The 16,988-nt window shown below is 42.0% G+C and overlaps 2 protein-coding genes across 2 annotated transcripts; both read left to right on the forward strand.

The window, feature by feature from the left end:
• The first annotated feature begins 112 nt into the window (after positions 1 to 112).
• Positions 113 to 9,186, forward strand: LOC148068480 (uncharacterized). Its single transcript, XM_087804612.1, has 15 exons — positions 113 to 401; positions 2,022 to 2,133; positions 2,215 to 2,396; positions 2,466 to 2,617; positions 2,680 to 2,827; positions 2,888 to 3,033; positions 3,128 to 3,273; positions 4,809 to 4,954; positions 6,166 to 6,280; positions 6,352 to 6,530; positions 7,524 to 7,681; positions 7,741 to 7,891; positions 7,942 to 8,099; positions 8,188 to 8,351; positions 8,434 to 9,186. Exons 1-15 carry the CDS (start codon positions 344 to 346, stop codon positions 8,627 to 8,629), a joined length of 2,211 nt encoding a protein of 736 aa, XP_087660738.1. The 5' UTR covers positions 113 to 343; the 3' UTR covers positions 8,630 to 9,186.
• Positions 9,187 to 9,502: 316 nt separating this feature from the next.
• Positions 9,503 to 14,458, forward strand: LOC148068481 (uncharacterized). The gene is made up of 6 exons (XM_087804613.1): positions 9,503 to 9,626; positions 10,176 to 11,252; positions 12,220 to 12,282; positions 12,489 to 12,542; positions 12,999 to 13,106; positions 13,283 to 14,458. Exons 1-6 carry the CDS (start codon positions 9,593 to 9,595, stop codon positions 14,182 to 14,184), a joined length of 2,238 nt encoding a protein of 745 aa, XP_087660739.1. The 5' UTR covers positions 9,503 to 9,592; the 3' UTR covers positions 14,185 to 14,458.
• The last annotated feature ends 2,530 nt before the right edge of the window (positions 14,459 to 16,988 follow it).

Consider the following 16,988-nt stretch of genomic DNA (forward strand, 5'->3'; position numbering starts at 1 on the left):
TTTCCTTCTTTTTTTCACAATAAAATAACCTTCCTTTGTAACCGGAAACACTATCGAAGTCGATATTAACGAATCGAATCGTTGTAATTTAACTAATCACTAAAGGACACATCCCTAGTTTCGATGTGAATGTTGTTTCTTTTCTGTCTATTCTTTTTATGACAGTGTTTTTGAATCGAGAGCTTAACTGTCTCTCGACGTCACGTTACTTTCGTTTTCTCGGCGTCTCTGGGTTCGTTAAGTTTCGTTTATCTTCGAAAGGTTCCGGAAACTGTACCAGGAAATACGAGGCTGACTGGAACTCGTCTCTGTTGTTCCGACACCGAGTTCCTGAGCCGCGATCATGTTCCGCTCGCTGTGTCTGCTCGTCCTCGGTGTCTCAGGGCTGACCACGTCTTCAGGTACTGACCAACTCTTTTTTTATTGTTTACCGTAAGTACGCGTGTACACCTGTTCAGAGCCGTTCACGCCTGTGTTTAATTCTAATGGATGAATCACGTCGAACACCGTGAGGGCAGTCGTGCGTTCAGGGATTCTTCCTTTTTTGCCTCTTTTTATTTATATTAAATATCCATTTTTAACCTTGGTTTAGCTCTTCGTGAGTCATATTTTTCATTTGTTTTTTGAAACTGATGTCTAACCCAGTTAAACTCATATTTTCTATTCCTTAAAAGACATGAAATCCTAACATCGTGGAAAACAAATATATTAATTTATCTAAAGCATTTCAAAAATGACAGCAAAAAAAAAATACATTTTCACTCCTCAAATAACAATATTGTCTGTTTCAATATTCGTATATTTTTTAATTAAATACAATAATAATTTAATATATATAATATAACGCGGCCTTATGTATCACACCTTAGAACATTATCATTATAATCTTTCTGATGTTAATTATGTAAGAATATAAATAATGTCTAAACAACAAGAAACAAATAGATGTTTTTTTTATTGTTTAGTTAGCCCATTACTCAAAAAAATGTCCCTTATTATGACTTATACAAAAATATTTTTTTAAAAAATGCCTTAACACAGAACAAAAGAAAAAGAGAGATGTATTGTTCCATGTTTACTTGTCTTCATGACCTCGCAGTGGCTATTTAAACAATCTTAAGATTGGTCATGCAGTATAAAAAGCCATAACATCGTTGGTACATACATAGTGTAATCAGAGTAATTCCTTTATTATAAAATATAAAAAAATTATATAAAAAAGAAAGAAGCCGAAAAAGCGATTATTTATAATTATTCATTGTACAAATCAAGCGTTTCTTAAAGGCGCACTTCGACCAATCAGGCGCGACCTTAAATGCGCGTGGTCCCTAGATGCCGCTTCGCTATTGGCCAGAACCAGCGCACGCTCATCGGAGGGTGTGTAGTAAACAAGCATGGTGGAAAACTTGTGTCAAGACTGTAAAGACAGAATTGCTTTTGCACTTATGGTAAAAAAGAAAAATATTAGAGATTGCAGGTACGTAACCTGTATGTTCAACATGTTAATGTATATAATGCAAATAAGTGCAATATTTAAAATTCTTGAGTCATTTAATTTGCAGAATATTGGAAAAGGCAATATTTAGAAAATAACTACGTTTGAAAGTATTCACATTGATTTGTGTATTTGTTGTTTGTGTTTAATTTCAGTTTTTTTACGACTCGTTACATTTTTAGGTAAAAGAAAAAAATATCGCATTAACTTCTATTAACCACATTAAAGAATACAATGTTGAGTGTGGGGTTAGAACCCGCAACCTCAAAATCAAAAGTGAAATCCTCTGCGGTTGAGCTGTCTGTGCTAGTGACGAAAATGAAGTATACTGTAAGAGGTGAATTAAAGATAGATACTATACTATGGAGGAATACTATGATCTGTGATGCAAAGATAATGAAACCCCTGATATTTGAAGGATTTTATAGAACCTGGCTAGACAAGCCTGACAGTCCACAAAAAGAGAAGATCACCTGGTAAAAGAGGATGTATGGTCAACCTTTACAACCCGTCTCCATGTCACCAGCTCTGGACGCCCCCAAAAACGTCCGCCTGACGTCTTTCAACATGAACCTGCAGCTGCTGTGGGATCCGCCTGATGGGGGCGCCGCCGACCTGCTGTATTCCGCCCAGTTCTGGTAAAAAATAAATATAAATAAATGCATCACAATTCTGACTCCTGTCAGCGGCAACATTATGATCACAGTTGCTGTGCTCAGGCCCCTAAAATCCCAGAGTGTCATCCGGGGCTGTGTCAACACGTCGACGACCCACTGTGACCTGAACAGCACAGCCTGGTTTTTCAGCGAGTTCGCCTCCTACTTCGGCAGAGTGTGGGCGCAGCGAGGACCCGAGACCTCCAACTGGACGGACAGCAACATAGTCAACCTGTTTAAACACAGTGAGTCCATACACACAGACTCACAACGGCAATACACGCATCATCAGTCCTGTTGCTGTTTTTGTACAGCTGTGATTGGACCTCCGGGGCTGGCGCTCCGTTCCAGAGGCTCCTTCTTAGATGCCGTCATCACCGACCCACAGTTCGCCGTGTCGTCACTGCGGGACACCTTTCCTGAGGCCACCTTCAACCTCTCCTACTGGAGGGAGGGTCAGCAGCAGGTGAGAGCTGCTGGTTCAAATCCACACCCTTAAACACACTGACTCACAGAGCACACGTTCAGGTCCGGATCATTGATGGTGTCCGGCAGAACCGGCTGGTTCTGGAAGATCTGAAGCCCTTGAGCCGGTACTGTGCGGCGGTCCACATCCAGATCGACCAGGGAAGATCTAGCAGGCCCAGCGAAACCGTCTGCGAGAGCACCAGCAGCGGTACCAGTCATCCTTGCACGCCTGGCCAGGATATCATGTGACCCGTCTTTGGTTCCACAGAAGAAGCTGCCCCATGGGTGGCGGCGGTGGTGATGGCAGTGGTCATGGTGGTGCTGGTCGCTCTGCTCGTGGTCGCCGTGCAGCAGCGAGAGAGAATCTCCCACTTCCTGTGTCCAGATGACATGATACCAGAACACTGGAAAGAGGTGAGAGTTTGAATCCCAAACAACACACACACACACACACACACACACACACACACAGCTTGTTCATTGACTGACAGTGGTGCCTTCATCCCAGTACCTGCTGACTCCGCCCTCTGCCACTTTACCCGCCACATGTGACTCACCGACCCCTGAGGTCTACGACCCGGTCAGCATCGTTGAACAGCCAGAAGTAGAGGTTGCATGCAGTGACTGCAGCAGCGACTTCAGCAGCGAAAGGTCGTGACAATGTATAAACTGATGTGACACCTGCTGGACAATCACTGAACTTCATATCAATGTTTACTCTGATCCTCTGCCGACTGCACACTGTAACATAGATTAATATGGTTTGTTTTTTAATAAAATTATGTCAAGTGGAATGTTTGACATCATGACCTGAACCTGACTGACAGCACGTCCACCAGAGGAACATGCAGAAGGAGGTCAGATAGTTTAAACATTAGAAAAATGCTGAAAAAAACATCTGTTATGGTGAACAACTGAAGAGACTAAAAAATAGAGCAAATTTGGTACATGATAGCAACAGGATCCAAAGAAATGTATCCTTAATAATTAGACCCTACTGAACACAACTTAATTTGTATAGCACTTTTCTCTAGCCTAGACACGAATGTAAAGTGAATGTTATCAAAAAGGCTGAGGAAAAATAAAGCTTTTATACATTGTTTATATGCCACAGAAGGGAGAGGGACCAATACTGGAGTAAAAACAAGTGTTTAAAACATCAATAAAGAAATGTTTAAAAGAAGAAAAAAAAAGAATATGATTTATTTGAAAGGCAGGTCTGGCTGTCAAAATACCAGCACATTAAGGGCTGACAGGATATGCAGACCAATTGAAGAAAAAGCACAAATTCACGAAAATCATTAATAAAGATGGAATTATAAACGAAACATGGCATTAACAATGGTATGTGGCCAGAAAGTAAGTAAGTAAGTAATTTTTATTTGTATAGTGCTTTTCCAGACCAGTGTCACAAAGCGCTTAAACAATCAAAACAATATTCAATAAAGTATATACTTTAAAGGTAAAGATAAAACTGATAACACAACAGGAGTTCCAGAAAATCAAGGAAAAGCCTGAACAAATAAAAACGTCTTAAGATGTTTCTTAAAGGAGTCAGTAGATCCATCAAACGCAAAGAGAGAGGAAGATCGTTCCAAAGCTTAGGAGCAACAGCCTGAAAGGAAGTAATATTTTACAAATTACAAAATTCTGTTCTCATAACAAACAAACAAAGAAAAAAACAATTGGAGAAAGCTATCACGATGAGTCTCAAGGTCTAAACAATACGTTGCATCAATTGGGGGGAAAGGAAATAAAGATGTGTGAACATGTGACATTAAATTGTATTATGTATTTAAGGGAGATAAAACGGTTCCAAATAGAATAACAGGGCATATATAACTTCTAACAGTGATACTGGGCACCAGGGCCGGGTCTAGGCAGGGGCAAGAGGGGGCCTGGCCCCCTCAAATAAATGTTGTGCCCCCTCAAACCAGGGCCGGGTCTAGGCAGGGGCAAGAGGGGGCCTGGCACAATGCCCCCTCAAGATTTGTGGCTGCCCCCTCATACATGCCTGTCTAGACCCGGCCCTGCTGGGCACAGAGAGATAAGTTGGAGCACCAGGAGCAGTGAGGACTTCACAATTGACGGCGAATAAGAGACATGTAATACACACTCTTGTGCAGTAGGTGGTGGTATTACCCTTAAAGTCACTCGCCATTAGACACAAAGAAGAAGAAGAAGAAGTGAAAGCGAGTTCACGAGTATGCGTTTCAGGGTCCACTGGCCCAGAACACCCTTTTTAAGTTTGTGTTACCCAGGTTTAAGAAACGCTCGGAAATGCGGATGGAGCTCTGCTGGACTCTGCTCATGTTGGTCGTCCGCGGCCGCGCTGGTAAGTTCCGGGGGTAGCGTGCTAACTTTAGCATTTTCTGTGATTCTCAAGTCCAGTTTCTACTCTGATGTCAGACATTTCGCTTTTGTTTCTGCGGTGAATATGCTTCCTCCTCACTGTACATGTTGTTGTCGTTCATCGACATGTTTCTTATGGTTGATATCAAGAATTTAAAACAATTGACGTCACAGTTTCGCAAGGAATTAGAATTTGAAGGTGTGAACCGAACGAAACCTGTTCAATGAGTCATTCCTCTGTGTTCAGGTTCAAAGAAAGTACACGATTATATAAACACAATTGGTTTATAAACGTCAACACATTTCCTTCGCCCTTAAAGTAATTCGAGCGAATATTGAGATCAAATTGAGGAAACAATAAAGTTATTTTATACGATTTTGGAGAGAGGTTGACACATATTGTGTGAGCATATTTACTTTAATTTGATGTTGATAATGTTATCATTACTTTTTTACTTTTTTTTGTTTACTTTGTTCATCTACTTTTTTTCGATCTAGTTTTACCTTATTTTTACACTTGCATTATATTCTGTGGACCCTGTTTTGGAAATAAGTAAGTAGTATTTATAGAGTGCTTTTCCAGACCAGGGTCACAAAGCGCTTAAACAATCCAAAAATACCCAATAAAACAAATACTTAAAAGGTCAAAAGAGGGGGGGGAAAAGACAGTGAAACGATGTTGGTTTTGAGCACAATTTGATAGTCATCAGATAAAACTTTTAAAATCATTTTATTTGACATCAGAATTCTTACTCTTACGCTATTATAACATAATGTTTACGTGTAAAAGTGTAAACATCACAACAAGGCAGGAGTGTTTCCTGCAGGGTTAATGAGGAATGTAGCCGGACCAAAGTATTTTCTGGCATATGTAGTGAAGTAAAAGTATACAGTCTATGTGGAACAAGTGTACTGTACATGAGTGGAGTATTTGGGATGTTGGTTCACGTGATGCTGTTGAGGATCAGCTGTCTCTGTGTTTCAATTGAGACTTCCTGTTGTCATTTTAACATGCCACTTCCACTTCCCCTTTCCATGTGCACCTGCTGCAGCAACCACACACTTGTGTAGTTTTACTAATGGTTGGTGACATGGTGATGTGTGAAGTTGTCGAGTTTAATGGATGATGTAAAACTTTGTTTACTCTTCATGTGTGCAATGTCTGCGGTTCTGACCCAAGTCCCCCTCTTTTAGAACCAGCAGCACCACAGAACCTGAACATGGTAACTCTGAACACTGACTACAAAATTCACTGGGACTGGAACCAGAATTCCACAGACAATGTGACCTTCACAGTCCAGTACCAGTCGTGAGTACTTTCAGGCTCATATTGGGAATCAGAGGGGTTGTGGGTGGACTGACGGAACTTCTTTGCCACAGGAATTACAAGCATGATGGCTGGACCTCCCTGCCCTTATGTAAGGAGACCAGGAGTAGGTTCTGTGACTTGACCCAAAAGAAACTCCTCTACAAGGGCGGCTACGTCATCAGAGTCCAAGCCATTGTGGGGGGTTTCCCCTCAGCCTGGAACTCCACCAAATTCTGCCCTGATACTGATGGTAGGTTTTCTGTCGTTGACCACAGGGCAGACCCAGACTAGGAAGAGAGGGCAACATTTGAACTAGGGGTGTCAACGTTTAAATGATTTCTTTACAAATTAAATCAAAGTTTCTAAACGTGGTAACATGTCAGAGATTTATCCTTTTACAATAAAGCCCTGCCAGCAGTTATCAGCATTAAACATAATCTTGTAGGTCCATCATGAAACACATTTTTTCCCCAAAAATGTGATTGCCTTGTGTATAAATTCTGGTTTTACTTAATGACCTGAACCCGGTTTTATGTGAAACATGGCGCAAAATAAATCTGTGAAAAGTGATGGTTAGCTTAGAAGCTGCACCGCAAGTATAGTATTATAGAGAGTGAGAGATAGTTATTCCATTTAAACCCTGTATAAGCACAATTACAACTTGTGGGTATGAAAATATTCAAAATATCTGTATGTCGTTTCTTGAAACAATCGTCTCTCATATCAAATGACCAAAACACACGCCTCATTGGTCAATAGCAGCTTTTCTCTCTTAAGTGAGAAAAACAAAATCTCTTAACACTCCTGCTACAGCTGCGTCACACACAAAGGCATCACTAAAAACCTCATTAAAGCGCAACATTATTTAAGAAAATTGCATTTACTCAAATAGTTCAAGGTCGCCCTTGGGGTTACCATCACTATCTTAACGATGTCCATCTTTTCTCGAAAAGTCCTTCTTGAAAATGGGTTTGATAATAAATCTGATTTATTTCAACTTCAGCCATTGCAGGTTATAACACGCATATGCTATATTTCTGCGTCAGTCAACAAAAACCTATGTTATGCTTCAGGGCTGCAGAACTGACTGTGATGGCCTCCAGGCAAACTGGCAACAAATAATGGCTGAACTAATAAAAAAATAAAAATAAAAAAGTTTGTAATTAAGATATTTCTTAGGCCAGCAGAGAAGGCTTTGCAATCCTTGAGAGCCCACCATCAAACATCATGTTTGTCTCTGCAGCTTTCCTCGGTCCGCCCACCAGTGTGCATCTGTCTCCTGTGGATGGAGACCTGGAGGTGGGTATCCAGGCCCCTCTGACCAGTAGCAACACCTCCATGAAGGACGAGATTGAATCGCTGGCCTACCACATCATGTACTGGGAGCACCGGGACTCTCAGGTGGGTCTTCACGTTTGTCCTTTCTACCGGATCATGTGACCAGTTTCTTCTTCTGTCAGAGCATCAAGACTAGGAGAACGCCCAACACACGAGTAATCATTGATGAGCTACGGCCCCAGACCCTCTACTGTGTCGCTGTCCAGTCGTACGAAGATTCGTACGTCAACAAGAGCAGTAACTTCACAAGGACACAATGCATCAGCACCGGAGGTACTGGACCCACACGGTGATGTGATGTCTGCTAAGTTGTGTGTCTGCAGGAACTCCTCCCTGGTGGCAGATCTTCTTAATCTTCCTGATGGCTCTTCTGTCCATTTTCCTGGTGCTGATGGTTCTTTCGCTCTTCCTCTACAAGTGCTACAGAACCATTAAGTCCACCTGGTTCCCCTCCGTGCAGCTGCCGGACACACTCACACAGGTTCTTACCTCCACCCAGGACCACAACCACATACAAGATCTCCATTTTAACCCCCTTTTGTCTCCTTTCTCCTACTACTTTACTCCAGCTCCTGCATGACTCTTCTCCTTCAGACTCTCATCACCTCCTCCACCTCGGTGTCAAGTCCAGTCTGTCATGTGACCAAGTCTCTGTGTGCCCGGAGCTGGTCATCCAGGACCTCCCTGACCTGGCTGTCAGGGTGGAGAGGGCAAGTTTGCATCCCGAGAGCAGGTCAGTCCTGGACGAACGTTGTGCCTCCTCAATTTCACCAAACCAGTATATAAGGTTTTTTTTCCACTGCATTACTCTACAGTAACAACGAAAGCAGCCGGGAAAGCGGAGACTCTGGAGTTTACTCCTCTGAAAACAGTGTTTCGATTCAGCAGCTGTCAGACTACCTCGGGTCCTCTGTTGTTTCACGGGACTACTTGGAGGACCAGTTGAAGCTGAAGTGTCTGACACCCACAGGCACAACACTGCAGCTACGTCAGTGTGTGGATGTGATATGAGTGCCTTTTCTCCATCTGCTCCCGGGCACCCAAGAGGAAATCGCCAACTGCTGCTACAGAACTTTTTACGATCCTCGTAGGATCTTTTTATCTGTGGGCAAATTTGAACTTTGTCACATTTACTGTCTTTCTGAAAAACATCTTCTGGTAACTTTTTTATATTTCCTTTATATTACCTGGTGTTTATCCGACATAAACTGTGTTCACATTTGTTCACTTCTGGTTATTAAGGATGTATATCTTTTAAAATATGAAAGTGATCATTTATATTTTCATCGTGATCTTCCCATACAACAGGATCAGAGTGATGATGTCACTAAAAGCGCTATACAAATAAAAATTACTTACTGTCTGTTTTAAGGAGAATAAGATGTTTAGAAAGGGGTTAAAGTTGCTCTCTGTTCATGACGATGTTGATTAATCTGCTAATGGATGATGTCACAACTTGGAAAATAAAAAGCTTTCATAATATTTTATGCAGAACAAAACCTTCGATGTATAATGAGTGAACACTTTAAAATGTACTATTATATTTTAATTAAAATGGTTTACGTCTATTTGTTTCTGAGTTACTGACAAAACCAGTGTAAATCGCGTAGAAAATAGTCTGGTGAGTTTATATTTATTTGTATGTAAAGCCTGCTGATGTTTTGGTGGGATTTGCAAAACGGGAACATGCCTCATATTTGTTCAAATACGAAATATATTTCATGGACAATATTCGACGAATTTGTTCCAAGTGAGGATATTTTTTTTGTTAGTCTGCACGAGGTAAATTCAGCACCAAATGTTAAAACAAGAGTCTCGGTGAACTGAGGGACCCTGTGGTGACGTCATCAGCTGCGCGACGGCCCGTTCATGCGCAGAAGCGAACTATACAGCCAGAACCCACCGAGAGACGATTCAGTTTATCATTCTGGCCGACATGGTTGTTCTCTACGTGCACACGATGTAGGGATCTCGATGATGTCTGCGAGCGATTCAGCGACAGTGACTGGTGAGAGCGACACGACCATCGTTGGGTTGTTATAGCGGCGAACGCTAAACTTAGCGACAAAACTTATGAAGCAGGTCCGAATGTGGACATAATATTCAAATAAAAGTGGAATATTATCTCGACAGAACAAGAGTATGTGTGTGCCGACTGAATTACATGTTCAGATCTATTCATGGTCAGGCTTAACTTGCATCAGTAGATTCTGATCCAGCCTTACACCCCAGCTCTGGCTCTGAGGTCTATGGATCATAATCTACTGCTGGTTCCTGTACACGGTTCAGGACCAGAGGAGAGAAATCCTTCCAGGCTGTTGCTCCTAAGCTTTGGAACGATCTTCCTCTCCCTCTGTGTTTGATTGATCTACTGACTCCTTCAAGAAACATCTTAAGACATTCATATTTATGCAGGCTCCTGTGTTTGTCTTAAGTGGTTTGGCCTTTTATAGTATATCGTTTTAACTGGTATTGTTTTTAATTGTTAAAGCGCTTTGTGACCTTGGTCTAGAAAGGCGCTTTACAAATAACCTTTACTTACTTACTCACTTTGTAGAGACGGAACCTCCTCATATCAAAGAGGAAGAGGAGGATGATGATGATGTCACCAGCTTCTCCATCGTCATTGTAAAGAGTGAGGAAGACGAAGATGACGCTTTGTCAACTCTCCTTCATCAAGGAGAGGAAACCATGAGCAGCACTCTGCAGGTGAAAAAGGAAGCCGTCTTGGACAACAATCCGGGATCCAATCCGAACCACCAGGGGCATCAGGATTCTGACTCTGACACAGATGACAGCGACGACTGGCAGGAGGCCGATGAGGCCTGGTCCAGTCTGGAGTGTGAGAAGCTTTTGGAGGAAAACACACTTTCCTGCTCGGATTGTGGGAAGAGATTCAATCACCAGGACCGCCTGCGCCGCCACAGAAGCCATTGCAGCAGAGAAAAACCACCAGTCTGCTGCTCTGTGTGTGGCCAGAGTTTCACAGACAAGAGCAACCTTAGGAGGCACATGAGGACCCACACAGGGGAGAAACCATTTTGCTGCTCAGTGTGTGGACGATGTTTCAGTCAGAATGGAACGTTGAGTATCCACATGCGAAGTCACACTGGAGAGAAACCATTTAGGTGCTCTGTATGTGGAAAGAGTTTTAGTCACAGAGGAGTCTTACAGGACCACATGCGGTCTCACACTGGAGAGAAACCATTTAACTGCTCCCAGTGCGGAAAGACCTTCTGTAAGAGGGGAAGTCTGCAGGCTCACCTGAGGAGACATACGGGGGAGAAGCCTTTTAACTGCAGCGTGTGTGGTAAGTGTTTCTGCAGAAAGGAAACTCTTGGCAGGCACATGAGAGGTCACACTGGGGAGAAACTTTTCAGCTGCTCAGTTTGCGGGAGGGGTTTCAGTCAGAGCAGAACTCTAAATGTCCACATGAGAGGTCACACCGGAGAGAAACCTTTCACCTGCTCTTTGTGTCAAAAGTGTTACAGTAGGAGAGAGACTCTGGAAAGACACTTGAAATCGCACTCTGGTGAAAAACCGTTTGGCTGCTCAGTGTGTAGAAAATACTACAGTCGGAGAGAAACTTTGAACAGACACATGAGAAGCCACACAGAGGGGAATCCAGGAGGCTGCACTGTTTAACGTCAGTAAACGGGTCGGTTTGATAATTGGCATTATATTTAGTATTTGGAGGTTTTTGAACAGTCACAGATCAAATGTCGGATGCAGCCAAGAGGGTTGGAACAGTCTGTTACTGCTTTCAAGACACAACCCAGCCGGTCAACCGAGAAACAACGTCCCGATTCTGCCTTAGTTTTTACCCAAACGGGTGTCGGCTGGATAAGGATCCTGCATCAGTTCTTGTGTGAGACACAAGGGACATGGCTGTGGCCCTAATTTCCTAATTGTTGTTCTGCCAGTTCTCAGATGTTTCATGTTCATGGGATTAATGATTATACGTCTTTTTTCTCCATCAGTCTGAGCACTCCAGCTGCAACCTTGAGAGACTGGTTTGAAGTTTTGTGATGTTTAAGTCAACTTACCAGAGAATTTAACATGTTTTCCTCTCTTAATAATAATTTTAAAAAAAAATCATAATTGATCAGTGTTGTGTTGTTGTGGAGCTTAAGCAGCAGGGGGGAACCAAGGATATGTGTATGTTTTTATATTGTGAGGGAAAGAGAGAGACTGTTTGTGAATGCATTTGTGAGTCAAACGGTGTTCTTGCCTGAATAATTGTGAAACAAATAAACAATAATAGGGATATAACTTCAATCAGACGCACGCTGAAACACGCGCCCACACAAACACAGACTAACACTTGACAGTGACAGATTCCCAGAACAATCATCAAAACGGGCTTTTGTGAGTCCAATGTTCAGCAGACTTGTGTGTTGCTGTCTTGAACAAAAGAAAGTTGATAACATAATATATTGTGAAGTAATGCGGGTTTGTGGAGAACTACGCCGTTTCTCATGGAGACGTCACATTTGTCGTAATCGTGTTATTTTAGATGGAAGAAAATCGAAAGAAATGTACACAAACGTTCTTTAAATATATGTTGTTCCTCGTGGACCATTCTGAGCTCTCCCCTGTAGGTGGCGCCAAACAGCCACTCAACGGACTTATCTGTCAGGAGGAGTCAGCTGTTGACCACTTCCGTTTGTTTTCAACACGCAAACACGAAACACTTGAGTAGAAGATATCCATTCACAAACAGGCAGACGACAAAACGCATCTTATCTGCTTCACCTAAATGTTATCTTTTATTCTGAATATACAGAGTTTATTTTGAAAGTGAACCAGAAGTCGGTGTTTGATCCGGAAGCAGATTTTTTTCTTTTTTTTTATCCTGCAAATGTCTAAGAAGAAGAAGAAGAAGATCTGTTTAACCGACAAGAAATGTGTGAAAGATTATCAGGTAAATAAACTGTGTGCGTGACCTTTTTGAATGCGTGTGTGTAAGTGTGCGCTTGTGTGTGTTCATCTCTAAGAGTCTGTTTTGAATGTGTGCGTGTACGTGCGTCTGTGTAATATATGTCTCTCCGAGTGTTTTTTTCACTGGTGGTCACAGAAATTATATTTTATTTCAAATAAAAAACTTTGTTGTAACTCATAGCATAAGTACATTATTCTGAAAAAGTAACATTCATAAAATACACACCTTGTGGTGAACACTGGAAATTAAAGTTTGTGATTCTGATTCTGAAATGATTCTTGCGAGTTCATGGCAAATGTTTCTGATGCAATAATGTGTACGTTTGTGCATATGTTGTCATTTCATGTTAATGTTGTGATTTGGAATAGAATGCAATATGAGGTCTGTTCTTGAATGTGTGTATTTTAATGTGATGCCTATTGGTCTGTGTGTCCTCAGAGAAACACACAGACCACTCAGGCCTGGACCAGCAGGAAACAGAACCTTGGGTTGTAAAGAAAGAAGCTGAGTTCTCTTCTTCTGGCGAACCAACAGGTCCGTTTGAAGGTGAGAACCTAAACTAGTTTGTAGTCCCTGAGCAGAACAGCAGGTTCAGAACAATTTGAGAACAGAAGTGGGGACAGTTCAGCTCCTTTACCTTCTCATACCTTTTCCTCTTTTACTATCACCTTTCTGACGGTGGGTTCATGTTTATGTTTTTGTTTGTTTGTGTGTGTGGACAGACGATCGATGGAACATTCATCTGCGGCGATACAGCAGAGGTGAATTCCGGTGCCGCGAGGACGGAGAGGCTATAATCGGAGTGAAGCTGAAGAGTAAGGGTGACCAAGATATCGAAGATGACGCTCAGGAGCCCACCGACTGCACGTCAACCCACAGGAGTTGTCCGGCTTCTCCCCTCTCCAATCAGCAGGGGTCGCTCTCACCTGACTCGGACACTGACGACAGCGAGGACTGGATGGAGACCGGCAGGACCCGGTCTCGTCCTGGCCCCGCTGGCGAGAGGATAAACGATCCATCGGGGATACCGCTGAGCTGCACGGAGTGCGGAAAGATCTATAAGTACAAGTTGAGCCTGGTGCAGCACAGGAAGACCTGCGAGGGGAAACAGTCCTCGTGTCCCTTCTGCAACAAGATCTTCTCGCATCACAAGACTCTGAAAGAGCACCTGAACTTCCACACAGGAGACAAACTGTTTCCCTGCAAACTCTGCGAAATGAAATTCACCAAGCAGGTCCGTCTCAACGCCCACATGAGAACGCACACAGGAGAGAAACCCTTTTGCTGCACCGTGTGCGGGAAGTGTTTCCCCAAGTCCGACACGCTCAAGAGGCACATGCGATGTCACACCGGGGAGAAACCGGTCAGCTGCTCCATATGTGGCCGCAGTTTCACGGAGAACAGTAACCTAAAGAATCACATGAGAATCCACACTGGGGAGAAACCGTACAGCTGCTCTGTGTGCGGGCGCTCCTTCCCCAAGTCAGACTCTCTAAAGAGACACATGAAGATCCACACAGGGGCCACGCCTGTGCTTTGCTCTCTGTGTGGTAAGTCGTTTACGGAACGAGGGAACCTCAAGAGACATATGAAGACTCATGCAGAGGTGAAGGTTGTGTCCTGATGGATGACCTTTCTAAGAGACGTGTGTGTGATTTCAAATCAATCTATCAAATCTATTCAATAGTTTCAAATTAAACAGTGTTATTTCAAGACAGTACAGCTTTGTGATGACACAGCAAAGAAGTGTGTCTGACAGTATGTGTTTGTACCTATGAGTCACACCTGTTGAGGGAAGTTCTGAAAGTCCAGACCAGGTGTCACAGCTGCTTGTGTACCAGTCCTAACCGGCATGGTCATGTTCTTCTTTCTGCCCTCAGATTAAAGATAAACCATCACTTCTGTGTTCCATTTGTGTGTTTGTTCCAGTCCAAGTGTCATTTGAAGTCTGTGTGGGTCAGTCAGACGGGTTCACAGACAGGGGAGCTGACCACAGCACAGCGCTGTTCAAACTGAAAATGTGAAACTTTAGTGTGTATGTGTGTTGTGCTTTGCTTCTTTGCCTCTTGTTTGTGAGTGTTTTTGCATTATTGTAAGTATGTGATTTATATGAACATCAACAGTGCTGAAAATGTAGATTTTGTGGCTTAAATGAAAAGAAAAAAAACTTTTCTGCAGTGTGTGTGTTTTAGTGTGCAGGGTCAGATGTTTGTGTTGCTCAACATCAACTTGGATTACGTGGTATCACAGCAGATTTTTATCAATGGAGAGTTTGCACCGTCCTATGTGATTTTATCCAGACGTGACTTTCCAAGATGGTCCAGTCTTTTCTGGATCTGTGTGTAGTTTGAAGCTGATTATGTTACTTTCTTCAGTTTTTGTGTGTCTTCAAATGTTTGTGTGACCTTTTCTTGTTCATGTGTGTCATCCCTTACATGTATGTTGTGTGGCTGTGGACTCACTGCTCTGTGGATAGATGTGTGGAAACTCAGTGGTGGAGTGAGAGTGTGTAACAGTGTGTGCATGTTTGGGTGTGTGTCAGTGACCAGCACTCATCCTCTCCATATTTGGTGATCGAGGTTCCTCCTCTCTGTGTGTGTGTTGAGCCTGTGTGTGCGATTTTTTTTTTTACCTGCAGACTCGCACACCATGAATCAACGTTCAAAGCTGCAGAGGTCACCTGATGATCGATGGTGATTGGACACAAAAAATAAAATCACATATGCGCCACAAGGGGGCACACACTTAGATGTTGTTTTAATATGTTTTTTGAAGTCTTTTTCTTTTTAATGTAGGATAACCTTCAGCCGGAGACTATCTTCATAGTCACCTTACATTCTTGAAGCACATGAGTGTCATCTTTGTTGTGCTGCAGGAGGGTCAGTCACTACATCACCACCAAGTGGCTCGATTCTCTGCTGTCTCTTAGTGCGTGTGTGTGTTTGTTTGTATGTATACAAGTGTGTGTTCGTATGTGTGCATAAGAGAGTGTGTGTGTGTAAATGGCAAAGATGAAGGAAGAGTGTGTGTATAAAGTAGGGAGTGTGTGTGTGTGTGTGTGCTTGGTATTTCCTGTGTGGCCTCATGAGAATGGGGCTCAGATTAGCTTGTTCTGATTTTTTCTGTTGTGTAGTTTCAGTGAAGACACTTCTCATTTGTTGTGTGAACCAGGGTATTTAGTGAAATTTGATTGACCAGTGACACATAACTGAAATGAACAATGGACTATTGTGTAACGATGAATAAGTGTAACAATGAAAGAATATGTTGGTAAGTAAGTAAGTAGTTGTATAAGTGCAGCACAAAAGGTGTCACGATGAACGAGTGTTTAACAAGGAAAATGTGCAGAGTAATGAACTAGTGTGTAATGATGAATGAGTGTGTAACAATAAACAAGTTTGTTACAATGAATAAGTATGTAACTATTAACACGTGTGTTACAATGATGAGAGTTTTACAATGAACAACAAAGTAACAATGAACGAGTGTGTAACAAGTGTGTGACGATGAATAATGTTTACAATGAACAAAAGTTATTTGATGCAACTATGAAAGAGTGTGTAGCAATCAACGACTTTGTTACAATGATGAGTGTCACAACGAACGACTACAATACTGTATTGAACAAGTGTGTCAGAATGAATGAATGTGTAACATTGAAGTGTGTAACGATGAATGATTTTCACAATGAACCAAAGTGTCAAGATGAATGACAAATGTGTGACAATTGTTACAATAAATAAGTGTTTAATGATGAAGACTGTGTAACAATGAACAAGTGTGTAACAGTTATTTTATTAACGATGAATAATGTTTACAGTATTAACGAGTATGTAACGATGAATGAGTGTGTAATGTCTAACAAGTGAGACAGAATGAAGGAGTGTGTAGTAACGAACAAGTGTCTAATGATGAACGAGCGTGTAACAATAGACAAGTTTGTCACTATGAATGAGAGTATCAGAAAGAACAATTGTGTAATAACCAACAAGTCTCTGACAATGAATAATGTTTACAATGAAGAAAGTTCCATGATGCACGAGTATGTGGCAAAGAATTACTTTGAATGTTGAGATTGTCAGAATGAATGACTGTGTAACAATGATTGAGTGCGTAACAGTTACCAAATGTGTGACGATAAATAAGTGCCATGATGAACGAGTGTGTAACAATAAACAAGTTTGTTACAATGAATGAGTGTCAGAATGAATGACTGTGTAACAATGATTGAGAGCGTAACAATAAATTATCTTCAGAATGAGTGCCATGATGAACGAGTGTGTGAAGATGAACAAGTGGGTAATGATGACCATTATGAACAAATTCGTTACAATACAATGATAGGAGTGTCACACTTAACAAGTGTGTAACAGTTAACAAGTGTGTAACAATGAGTCATTTTTACAATGAATAAAAGTGTCATGATGA

This window comes from Callionymus lyra, chromosome 12 (genome assembly GCF_982586985.1).
Source record: "Callionymus lyra chromosome 12, fCalLyr1.hap1.1, whole genome shotgun sequence".
NCBI classification, from domain to species: Eukaryota; Metazoa; Chordata; class Actinopteri; order Syngnathiformes; family Callionymidae; genus Callionymus; species Callionymus lyra.